This window comes from Physella acuta, unplaced genomic scaffold, assembly GCF_028476545.2.
Source record: "Physella acuta isolate Inbredline_101_S28 unplaced genomic scaffold, ASM2847654v3 ptg000738l, whole genome shotgun sequence".
NCBI classification, from domain to species: Eukaryota; Metazoa; Mollusca; class Gastropoda; family Physidae; genus Physella; species Physella acuta.
Window position 1 is genome coordinate 939,777 of NW_026732256.1, and position 12,177 is coordinate 951,953.

General features: G+C 33.4%; 1 protein-coding gene across 1 annotated transcript; it reads right to left on the reverse strand.

The window, feature by feature from the left end:
• Positions 1 to 3,744: 3,744 nt before the first annotated feature.
• On the reverse strand, positions 3,745 to 7,321 carry LOC131950130 (uncharacterized). Its single transcript, XM_059312169.1, has 5 exons — positions 7,182 to 7,321; positions 5,706 to 5,758; positions 4,781 to 4,875; positions 4,200 to 4,354; positions 3,745 to 3,891 (listed from the first exon to the last, which is right to left on the reverse strand). Exons 2-5 carry the CDS (start codon positions 5,740 to 5,742, stop codon positions 3,831 to 3,833), a joined length of 348 nt encoding a protein of 115 aa, XP_059168152.1. The 5' UTR covers positions 5,743 to 5,758; positions 7,182 to 7,321; the 3' UTR covers positions 3,745 to 3,830.
• Between the last annotated feature and the right edge of the window lie 4,856 nt (positions 7,322 to 12,177).

Below are 12,177 nucleotides of genomic sequence, written 5' to 3' on the forward strand. Positions count from 1 at the left end.
CAAAATATACGAAAATATACTCATATTTAATGACATATTCATTAATTCACTCTCTCCCACATTACTAGTTTTGGCCGAATTTACGACGCTAAACTAAGATTTTACCCTATCGTTTTGGGTACGTAAAATCGCCCGCGACTAGTAATGTGAAAAACAGGTGACTCCTTACATTTTAATAATTATTTCACATTTTGAGGAGGATTTATGTTTTGAAAAATACAAAAATGTTTCCTTGTTTCATTTATGTACCTGTTTTTAAACAAGTGAATTAAAACTTTTCAGTAATAAATGAACACCAGCGATGTTTCCAACAGATGCAACCATGCTCATTTACTATAGCAGCTATCTTGTTAAAGTTTTATTTTTATAGACTGATAGCGCGAGATTCAGGCGAAAGTCACTCTATTTTACAAATGGCTGCTGTTTATATAGCAAATCTTGCTTGCAGAAACTGCTGTTTAAAGTTAATTTCTGGCCTATATTGATATATTTAGCCATTGATTTAGGTTTATTATTCATTTATCTATAATATTTGACACAAACATATCACAATATACTTCTTTTACAGCCTTGACAATGAGGTAACGTTTTCGTACATTAATAGCCGCAGGCGATTTTACGTACCCAAAACGATAGATTACCTGAATATGTTTTGGCCGCATTTTGCGCGGTTCGCAAAATCTTTACCCTAGGTGGCTCGAGATGCATAGAATAGTATAGATTCAATAGATACTAGATAGTCACTTCGAAAAAATTGTAATAAATAAATTAAATATTCTGATTTTTATTGTTGAGAATTGTAAAATTTTGGGTGTTTATTGATGTGGGTTTTTTCTTATAGCAAAATAAAATTACCCCCCCCCCCCCCGAAAATTTCAAGTGTCGATACACAAACAGTGTCAAACTTGTTGTTCGCTGGGTACAACAGCCTCGCATTGACCTGAGGTGACGGGAGATAGTTGGATGCCAATGGACACCAGCGAGTTGACGAGATTCCTTCCGTAATGTTGTTGACATGGAATAAAAATGTGCTGTTTTAGATCTAGGACCATAAAAATAATAAATGATAAAATTTTATTAAAAACTTAAGCCTAAAATTAATTCAGAAATTTAATATTTTTAGAATCAATGCAATACAAGTTGCAGATCCAGAGAACTTGAAAATAATTTGTTGAGTTTAAGGCTACATTTCTATTTATTTTCATCAAGCCTAAGTTATAACCCGATGTTTCACTTTCGTAAGACAAACATTGATTGGCTGTAAAGGAACTCCGTGATCGATTTCTGACAGCCCCACTTCATAGTTATTTTGTTTACAAAACTTTGCAGATCAAGTTTTTAAATAACTATGCAAATTTAAACACCATGACCTATTTTTTCTATTTTTAGCTTACAATGTGTACAATAGAATTTATGGCGGCCATTGTTTATGTCGCCATAACACGTGAAAACCAAATTGTTTTTGCTTTTTTTTTTAATTTTTATTTAGTTACCGAAAATATTAAAAACATAAAATACATCCAATCTTTAGTAAAGTCCGAAAAAAACCAGACAGACAGGATTTTATAACCATATTAATTGTAATTACGCTGTGCAAGATTTTTAAATGAATTTATACACCTCTCAAATACCTTTGAGACTTTTCTCGCTGGTGTCCATTAACCCCCGACCCGACATGGGATGTAAATTTGGGAAACACTTAAAGAGATACCCTATTGTATGCGGACCGATGAAGACGTCCTTTTAGTGAGCAGATGGTATGCCTGTATTAGACAGTTACACATAGCCATATATTTGAATGCACAGTTATCCTTCACCTCCCCGCACCAACTGCCACCCACCCCAAAGCTCCCCCCCACCCCCACTGAGCATCCGTGATTACATTGAATAATAATTTCTTTTGTATATCCATAAACATGAGAGTTTGCTTTTACAATTCGTAACCAGTGTTTATTTACGATTCGAGTCCAAAAGCTATCAATCTTTTTCTATTTCTTTCTTTTTAACTTTAATTACTTTAGTTTTGTTGATATTATAATTTGTCTAAAATTCTGGGCTTACTAACACTCTCTTTTTTTAGATACACCTAAAACACATGACGTTTTTTAACAATTAGTCATCAAGAAACAATTTAAACAATTTTATTTTCCTAATTATTTGGCACGCGATTGAATTTTCTTAAGTGATTTGGTATGGATTACATAACTGTCAAATGTGATGTAATATCTTAGCGAGAAAAATAAAACTAAGAACATTGGGTTAAAATGTTGGAGAGGTAAACATCTGTTATTAAAGTGAGTAGTTTGACATTAGCTTATAGACTTCAAAACATGTATGTGTTATTATGTGTGTATGCATATTATATATAAGCATATCAAAGGTACAGACATTCATGAATAGATGCCTTAGAGAGATATTGAAACTGAGATGGCAGGACAAAGTGCCGAACATAGACAAATAGTGCAGCTGAAGTAGAGTTCATTGACCTCTATGTATAAGGGAATGTATAGTCAGCAGTAGGCCCTTTGTTTCCCTATCATGTGTCAGGTACCCATCAGAGTAGGGTCATCCAGAGAGGTCCTACACACTTGAGCCCGGGATCTGATCTCAGGACTTTTGGTTTAACATCCATAAGCAACCAATACATACAGAGATAGGTATTGATAAATACATACAGAGATAGGTATTGATAAATACATACAGAGATAGGTATTGATAAATACATACAGAGATAGGTATTGGTAAATACATACAGAGATAGGTATTGATAAATACATACAGAGATAGGTATTGATAAATACATACAGAGATTGGTATTGGTAAATACCTACATAGATAAGTATTGATAAATACCTACAGAGATAGGTATTGGTAAATACATACATAGATAGGTATTGGTAAATACCTAAATAGATAGGTATTGGTAAATACCTACAGAGGTAGGTATTGGTAAATACATACATAGATAGGTATTGGTAAATACCTACAGAGATAGGTATTGGTAAATACCTACATAGATAGGTATTGATAAATACATACAGAGATAGGTATTGGTAAATACCTACAGAGATAGGTATTGGTAAATACCTACATAGATAGGTATTGATAAATACATACAGAGATAGATATTGGTAAATACCTAAAGAGATAGGTATTGGTATAATATGTATACCGCAGTGGGATAATTACGCAGGTTGGCAATTGAGAGAAGATAATTAAGGGGGACTAATGACTGGGTGATGACTTGCAGTGGGTAACTATTCCGTGATTTTTTTTTTTGGGTAAATTAATTGTTTCATTTAAGGTTGTTTTTCACAAGGAGAGGGAATGTAAGTAACATTGTTGTTTTCTCTATAATGATATGTCACTTTATGATATTTATGTAATGGCAGATGATGCATAAGTTAAATTTTTAAATCTGGCAAAAGTCTACTTGTTCCTGCTTAGGACATTGCTTTATGTAATGCTGTCTATTTATTACATTTTAAAAACACATTCATGTTTCAGTAATAATTTAAATTTAGACATTGCTTTACTTTATGAGCAAAGCCTATCCGATAACAGCTAGTAAACACACACACATTGATATATATATATATATATATATATATATATATATATATATATATATATATATATATATATATATATATATATATATATATATATATATATATATATATATATATATACACATATATTTAATGGTCAAAGCCTGAAATCACCATGCTAGACAATTCAAAATTTAAAGAAAATATTATTTATTGACTTCTTTACTTTACTACAATGATCAAAGGAAATTCAAGAAAATGAACAAGTTATATGTTTAATTAGTTATTATTAAAGTTGATTCCCAAGTTTGTGTTTTGTGGACCATGTGTCTGCTGAGATCTGAAAAAAGATTAAGTTGAAGCTTTTAAAATATTCTTCTTTTGATTAGCATATTCAATATTATTATGTCATTTATATGAGTTTATTGAAATTGATTAAATGCAGATGGCTAAGGGCCCTATATGTTGCTTACTAATATAAGTATACACATACTTCTTCTAATAAAACACTGCATAGATTATAGTTTTTTTTTGTAAAAAGAGACAAATCACACTAGCTGCCACCCTGATTGAATTTAAATCTCAACATTATGCATGCAAATTTTAAAGTAAATCAGATATGAATTAATGTATGTATTTTTACTGTACCCTCTCTCAGTGATGCAAACACTTTGACATTTAGTTAGTCTGTTAGCACCAAACTCTTCTTCCTCATCCATCACATCTTGTGAGCCATTTTCATATCTGATCACCACATCATAGTCTGCAGGGTCTAAATGTGGATCTAAGTGCATCTCTTTAAACTGTAAAAATACTCAGGTTAAAGTTGAGTGTAATAATTTATATAAATTTACAAACATTTGACAGTTGGAAGAAATTACATTCTAGCCCATTAGAATATTCTTTTAACTTAAATTCCACTTAAATTTAGCCAATTTTTAAACACCACCCCCAAATCATAACAATAAATAACCAATAACATTTCATTACTTAAAGCCAAACAGACATCACCTCCTTTATAAATCATAAGCATAATTATAATGAAAATTAAATTATTTTAAAGATAGGCATCTGTTGCCAGGCTTGGATTTCAAAAATGCACTATAAATATTCAGTTCGGGAGCGGAGGGGGGGGGGGGGGGTGAGGCTGTTTTTATTTATTTTGCCTGCCGGTTCAGACACAACCAAATACACCCCTGAGGGCTACTAAATTGAATTGAATGACTCACTGTGTAAGCGGATAAATCTTCAAATACACGTTTCAACACAGGACTACTCCCAAGGACAATTACATGGCACTCTATGCCAGCTTCACTAACAGCCTCTGAAATATTTTTACAAATGTGTTAGCCCAGTGGAGTAGCGAGGTTGGGTGTTACCCGGTGCGGCACTTAATGGTGTCACCCCCCCCCCCCCCCCCCCCAGAGGCGTAGCGACCCTTCCCGGGGACGAACTTTCAAATTTTAGATTTGCACCCCCCCCTCCAAACTTTTGATTTGCACCCCCACCATCAAGTTTTCTCTATATATTTTGCTATTTTTGCCTTGGTGTCACCCCCCTAAATGGTGTCACCCAGTGCGATCCGCACCCTCCGCCCCCCCTCGCTACGCCTCTGTGTTAGCCTAACATATTCTAGTTTTTAACATTAAAAAAAATTAAAATCCTTTAACTCATAATTAATATTTCACATTTTGTTAGTAATACTAGGAAATTTGTTTTATACCTGAGATTGAAACTTTCTGACTAGATAGCAGTAGATAATCATTTTGAGAATAGATTTGTTTATATAGGGAAGTACTAAACTGGCAATGATAGAAGTGCTTTAATTTATGGCCTAGTGGTAAAGCGCTAGACTGCTAGTTCAAATCTGGGTTCAAATCAGTAGAACGTCTTTGAGTCAATCCAGCTCTGATTAGGTACCTAACCCATGTTAGGGAAAATTAATGCAAAGTGCTGACCTAACTATCCTTTCATATGCCAAGGTCACTGAAACAAATGAACTCTACTTCATCTGCCCCATGTGTCTTGGGCACAAAAATAAAATGATGACAATGAATATAAACTTGAGAAAATTATGTTTATTTTTATTAATTATTAAAAATGCATTTTTTGCATAGAAAATATTTTCTTTTAGCAGAACTGTTTATACATTACCTGGATCTACAAGAACAGGTTGACTAAACTTGTCCATATCTCCTGAGATGTCACTGTGTATATGAATAAGAATGGATTATGTATGGGATGGTGTAGTTGAATAGTAGAGTGTTTGAGTGCTAACCCAAATGTCTCAAGTTCAAATAAGGATTGAAGTCCATAGAACTCCCCTGAGTCTCCCTGCTCTGACAGCAACCTACCTCTTAGTAGAGAAAATTAACGGTGGCTGGGCATAGTGCTGACTATGTTATTCCCTCATATGCTGATGTCACAGAAGCAGGTGAACTTTTCTTCCATAGGGATCAATGTAGGCCAATTCAACCCAATATAGGCCTACCATATTTCAAGTTTGTATTATTTTGTATGTTCCATTTTATTTAAAATAGTGTACCTAAAGGTTTATATTTCAAAATTGTTTAAATAAATACATTCAGTACCCTTTTATTTTTAATATGATGATATTATAGTTATAAGCAACACATACTTCGACACAAAATTTTACACTTAGAGTAACGAAAAGTGAAAGTTTTCCTGTTTGTCTTCACATCCTCACCTGATTTATAAAAGTAAAGTGCCCTTTACTTTGAAGCTTGGGGCAGAATGAAGTAGAGTTCACCTATTACAGTGAACTTGGCATATAAAGGAATAGTGTTGTCAGCACTATGCTAAGATGCCTTTAATTTACCTGAGTCAGGTATCCATTAGAGCTCTAACATCATAAAACTTACAAAATATTTAATATTTAAATTACAAAATATAGTCTGATTACTTTTATAGAAATGCATAGACTCTAACATAAAAATCAAATTAATTTTTAATGACTAAATTTGTGACTAATAAAACTATTTGATTATTGGCTTCCAAGTAAGTTGATTGGTGTAAGCAGCTGTGTCAGTATGTATGTGTATATATATATATATATATATATATATATATATATAGGAAAATATATAAATAGGCATATATAATATAGCCTACATTATAAATAGGCATATATATAATAATATTAATAATTTAATAGTATTTGATATATAGTATATAGGCTATAGGCCTACACACATATAGGCCTATAATATATATGTATGTATGTATATTGTATATAATTATATAGGCCTATTTATATAATATAGGCCTATACATTAGGCCCCTATGCAAAAGAAAAAGCTGTCTAAATGTACTTCGAGAATTTTAATTCTAGATCTAGACTATTCTAGACTATACTAGAGTCTATAGATTCTCTATATTATATATCTTTATTCATCAGTCTGCAAAAAAGTGGGCGGTTATAGATCTAGTTAGTAGTTACATACATGATATTATATTATATTAATAATATTATACATGATATAGTTAAGTAACTTAAGTAGATTCTAGTAGATCTAGGCCTAACACTACTAATAACCTAATTGAAAAGAAATGAAACTTGTGTTGTCAATTAATTGTATGTTTTATTTTAAATGTAGGTATAGTTCATACCTCAGTTCACAAATCCACCTACAAATTTATATTGGTACCACAGCTTATATTTTATAGGTCTACTGCATAATATAGATCTAGCAGCGACAGGTTTTTATTATTTTAACTTAACTAAATGCGACTGTTTCTTTATACACATTCTATAATTAGTAATAAACTATTATAACTACGGGAATTTCCGAAAAAATTCGTTGGCATTTCGCTACAATTTAAAAATTACATTTAATATTTATTTATTTTAAAAAAAAATGAATTTTATGCAATTTATAATAGAATACATAATTTTTTGTTGAAAGTTATCAAAATTATTATTTAAATCTTTTTTTAATTAGGGGCTATAAGGCCAAGATCTAGATCTAGTGTTATTTATTAGTTGTGTATTTTATTTGGAAATACCCAGTACGATTTCATCTGACCTTTTTTACTTTCTCGTATATACGAAGTATAGAGAAAGTATTGTAATCGTGCAAAAAAAAAATCGAGATTTTTATAAATCTCGACGTTTTACACCTCACTGATATCGGAAAAACATAATTTCGCAATCTTGTCCGTATGTCTGTGTGTCTGTCTGTGTGTCTGTCTGTCTGTCCGTGTGTAAACACGATAACTTGAGTACCGTTACAGCTAGGTTGATGAAATTTCATATATAAGTATTTTATCAAAATCGTAGATCCGTATCAACTTTTGAGCGATTTCCGATAACCGGAAGTGGTACTTTTCCTACTTTGAATTTTTCAAAAGCCTATAACTTGAGTACTATTTCAGATAGATAAATGAAATTTCACATGTAAGTAAAAGATCTAATTCTCTACCTTCTGTTAAATTTTGAGTAATTTCCGTTGACTGGAAGTAGTACTTTACGCTACTTCCGATTTCTCAAAAAACTAATGTAAATTTTAAAAGTACTAATAATATTGCGCACTATTATGCGCTTTTTTATAAGGCGTTCACTTGGTGTGCAATTAATTGTCTACGAGATTTTATTCTATTTTTAAAACTTTAAGTATTTAAAATGGACTAAAAATCATGTCTATAGCCCGAGTTCCCATCCCCTGTTATTTTATATAAGAATATTCGAGAAAGTTTAGGGGAGATCACTCCCGGTTTATTATTATTTTTTTTTTTAAGAATTAAAATATGTACCTACTAGATCTAACTTCCCGAAATTTATCAACGAAAAAAACCAATATATATATATATATATATATATATATATATAATATATATATATATATATATATATATATATATATATATATATATATATATATATATATATATATATATATATACTAGGCATGCTGCCTAGCTTCGCTTAGGTTTTTAAAAAACATTTGAGAATTTGAATACTTAATTATTTAGCGATGGATTGGGTGGAGGGTGCTTTAATTTAAACAGTAAAGCTAACTTTAGAAAAAAATGTTTTGTTTGTCATTTAAACCCCGTTCTAAGAGAAATAGTGGAAAGTACGCAATGTATAAATAAAATGGAATTAGAACTACACAGGTTTCATGAACAGTATATCTAATGGTTTATATTACATTGCCTTTTGAAATTTATTTGATTATCTAATTAGGATACGTAACTGAATTAACAACTTAATTTTGTACTACAACAAATGCTATACTTCGTCATTTTCTGTTTCTGTTTAAAATAGTATACAATTATTTGAAAAATAATAATTTAAAAAACGTTACCTCCCTTGAAAACTGAACGTATGACGTATGTCTTTGCTATGCTTATATAAGAAATTATGGTATATGAACATATTTAACAACTATAATGGCTGTTTCCGACGGGAATACATTTTTTTGTTACCCTCCAGGGTCGGTCTACGACGTCATATAATATTAAGGGGATCGTTCGTCAATTTATTTATATATATATCTCATATAAGGTGAACTTCACTCACGATTATCTTTTAGCCCTCGTCGAGGGCTTTGAGTCTGACCAACAGTTTTTCCATACGGCATAGTCATCTATAGTAGTGTATGCAAAAACTTAGCATGATGTACAGACGTTAAGTAACCTAAAAATTGTGTTAAATTTTCCCGGTTTTTGCCATAAAATACAAAGATTATATAGGGAAATACAACTGGTCAGTTTTGACCGCTTTACGAAGTTTTCCCAAATATGCCGCGTTTTTTGAGACACCCCTAGGTGTTCTTCTACCACCTCACTAAATATCAAGGGGGGTCGTCGGAGGAAATTTTTTTTTTCGTAATAGAGCTCATATAAAGAGAATTTCACTCGCGGTCACTTTTTAGCCCTCGTCGAGGGCTTTGAGTGTAACCGACAGTTTTCCCTAAAGGTCAAGCCATTGTCCTAGGAGCATGCAAAAAGTTAGCCAGATATACTGAGCTTAAGTACCCTAAAGTCTGCATTGAAATGACCCTCTGTTTTTCCCATAAAATACAAAGATTATATAGGGAAATACAACTGGTCAGTTTTGACCGCTTTACGAAGTTTTCCCAGATATGCCGAGTTTTTTGTGACACCCCTAGGTGTTCTTCTACCACCTCACAAAATATCAAGGGGGGTCGTCGGAGGAAATTTTTTTTCGTAATAGAGCTCATATAAAGAGAATTTCACTCGCGGTCACTTTTTAGCCCTCGTCGAGGGCTTTGAGTGTAACCGACAGTTTTCCCTAAAGGTCAAGCCATTGTCCTAGGAGCATGCAAAAAATTAGCCAGATATACTGAGCTTAAGTACCCTAAAGTCTGCGTTGAAATGACCCTCTGTTTTTCCCATAAAATACAAAGATTATATAGGGAAATACAACTGGTCAGTTTTGACCGCTTTACGAAGTTTTCCCAGATATGCCGAGTTTTTTCTGACACCCCAAGGCCTTCTCTTACCACCTCACAAAATATCATGGGGGGTCGTCGGAGGAAAAATTTTTTCGTAATAGAGCTCATATAAAGAGAATTTCACTCGCGGTCACTTTTTAGCCCTCGTCAAGGGTTTTGAGTGAGACCGACAGATCTGCCCTACGGTCAAGCCATTTACCTATAAACATGCCAAAAATTAGCCAGATGTAAAGAGGGTAAGTGCCCTAAAATCCGTTTTGAAATGACCCTCTGTTTTTCCAATAAAATACAAAGATTATATAGGGAAATACGACTGGTCAGTTTTGACCCGTTTCCCGATTTTTCCCGGACATGGCGAGTTTTTTGTGACACCCCAAGGCGTTTTCCTACTACCTCACAAAATTTCAAGGGGGGTCGTCGGAGGAAATTTTTTTTCGTAATATAGCCCATATAAGGCGCCGGTCAGTCGAGGTCAGTTTTGACCCCCTCTCCGTAGACGTTTCGGCAAACCGTCACCGGCCCTCGTGTTCTATCGCCAGAAGGCACCATCGTGCCAAATTTGACGCGCCTGCGGCGCCGGGAAGTGCCCTATCGGGCACTTGACCACTTTGCTTTATATATATAGATATATATATATATATATATATATATATATATATATATATATATATATATATATATATATATATATATATATTATACTAATCGACCACAAACAAACCAAACCTATATAAGTTTTTAAAAATAGGACATTCATGACAAAATACGTAGACTCAGACATCTACAATAAAGTACAATAAAAAACAATTTTAAAATTAAGTTATGTACCTAGGCCTAGGGCTGAACCAAATTATAAATCATACTATTTTAGAGAATATCATGGTTTATACCCGTATTTAAAAACAGTCGCAAAGCATTATTTTTTATTAAATTTAAATATATAGTATTATATAGGGGCCTATCTAAAGGCTTGTAAAAGTTAGACTTTCAAACCTGACGGTCTATGGGGCAAGTGAAGTAGAGTTAAGTTAACTTATATTTCTGTGGCCTCAGCAAATGAAGAGATAGCGTGGTGAGCACTATGCCCCGCCGCCTTTACTCTCCCTAACGTGAGTTAGGTACCCATCAGAGTTGGGTGGACTCAGGGGCGGTCTACTGAATTGAAACCGGATTCGAACACGAGACTTACGGGTTAGTAGTCCAGCTCTCTACCACTTGACCCCTCCGTCCCAGTAAAGGCTTACAGATCCAGAATTATGCCAAGTTACGTCAGCTTTCAATTATCCAGCTGATAAAGTGGCCGCCTTCTTCTAGCACCCTTTCCTCTCATCAGAGTAGATCTGTCTCCACCAGGTCTTTTCGTACCATTACATCTATCAACCTTGCATCCCCATGGTACACATGCCTTTACAAACAATTCCAGTGCAGCCCAGTTCATTCACAAACTTTGGGCTGATAGACAGCTAAGGAGTCGTAAAATCAGGTGAAATGTCAGACTTTTTCCGGGTTTTTATTTACTTTGTAGAATATAATAGAGATTTATCAAAACGCTTAGTGCTTACCAAGCTCAGTAAATATTTTTGAAAGAAGTCGAACACACCACCACCTAGCATTCTATTTCGATTGTCGCCTTATTTCTTTCTGCTCGGAGCAATGTACTGCTTACATTATAGTACTAAAAGGCCTTCAAGTGTGTGCATATATTAAACGCGTTCCAATACTCAGACTTATTTTTTTCCTCAGAAAGTTTACTGTCGGGGAATATTTCTGGTGTTATGCCATCTTGTGTCAACCATCGTGTTTTAATGAGGGGCCTACCTATCGCTGGTATAATCGGACTCTAGGTTGGTTTAGTTGCTAGAACTGTTTACGTCGTTACCTGATGGGTTTGTACCTGTAATTAGGCTTCTCTTTTCCTCTCTATTTTTATTCCCTATTCTTTTTTTTCCCATCATGTTGATTTTGCTGTGTGATAACGCATTGTCTACTTCTTTTTCTAACGATGACTTAATTTCCATGATTTTTCCTATAATTGTAACATATAACTAAACCCTTTATTCCCTTCTCAAAAACCAATAAATCTACTGCACGGGCTATAATCTATCGGGTATTAGTGCTATTTCTGGTTTAACCCAGAGTGGTTGACTTCTAGTCTTAACTTAATTAAAACACAAAACAAGCATTTA

What these genes read in the sequence shown, in the direction of transcription:
- LOC131950130 (XM_059312169.1), bottom strand. Translation starts at nt 5,742, where the DNA reads ATGGACAAGTTTAGTCAACCTGTTCTTGTAGATCCAG. An exon ending in ACCTGTTCTTGTAGATCCAG is followed by an intron (nt 4,876 to 5,705) that starts GTAATGTATAAA and finishes AAAATATTTCAG; the next exon opens with AGGCTGTTAGTGAAGCTGGC. An exon ending in AAGATTTATCCGCTTACACA is followed by an intron (nt 4,355 to 4,780) that starts GTGAGTCATTCA and finishes GTATTTTTACAG; the next exon opens with TTTAAAGAGATGCACTTAGA.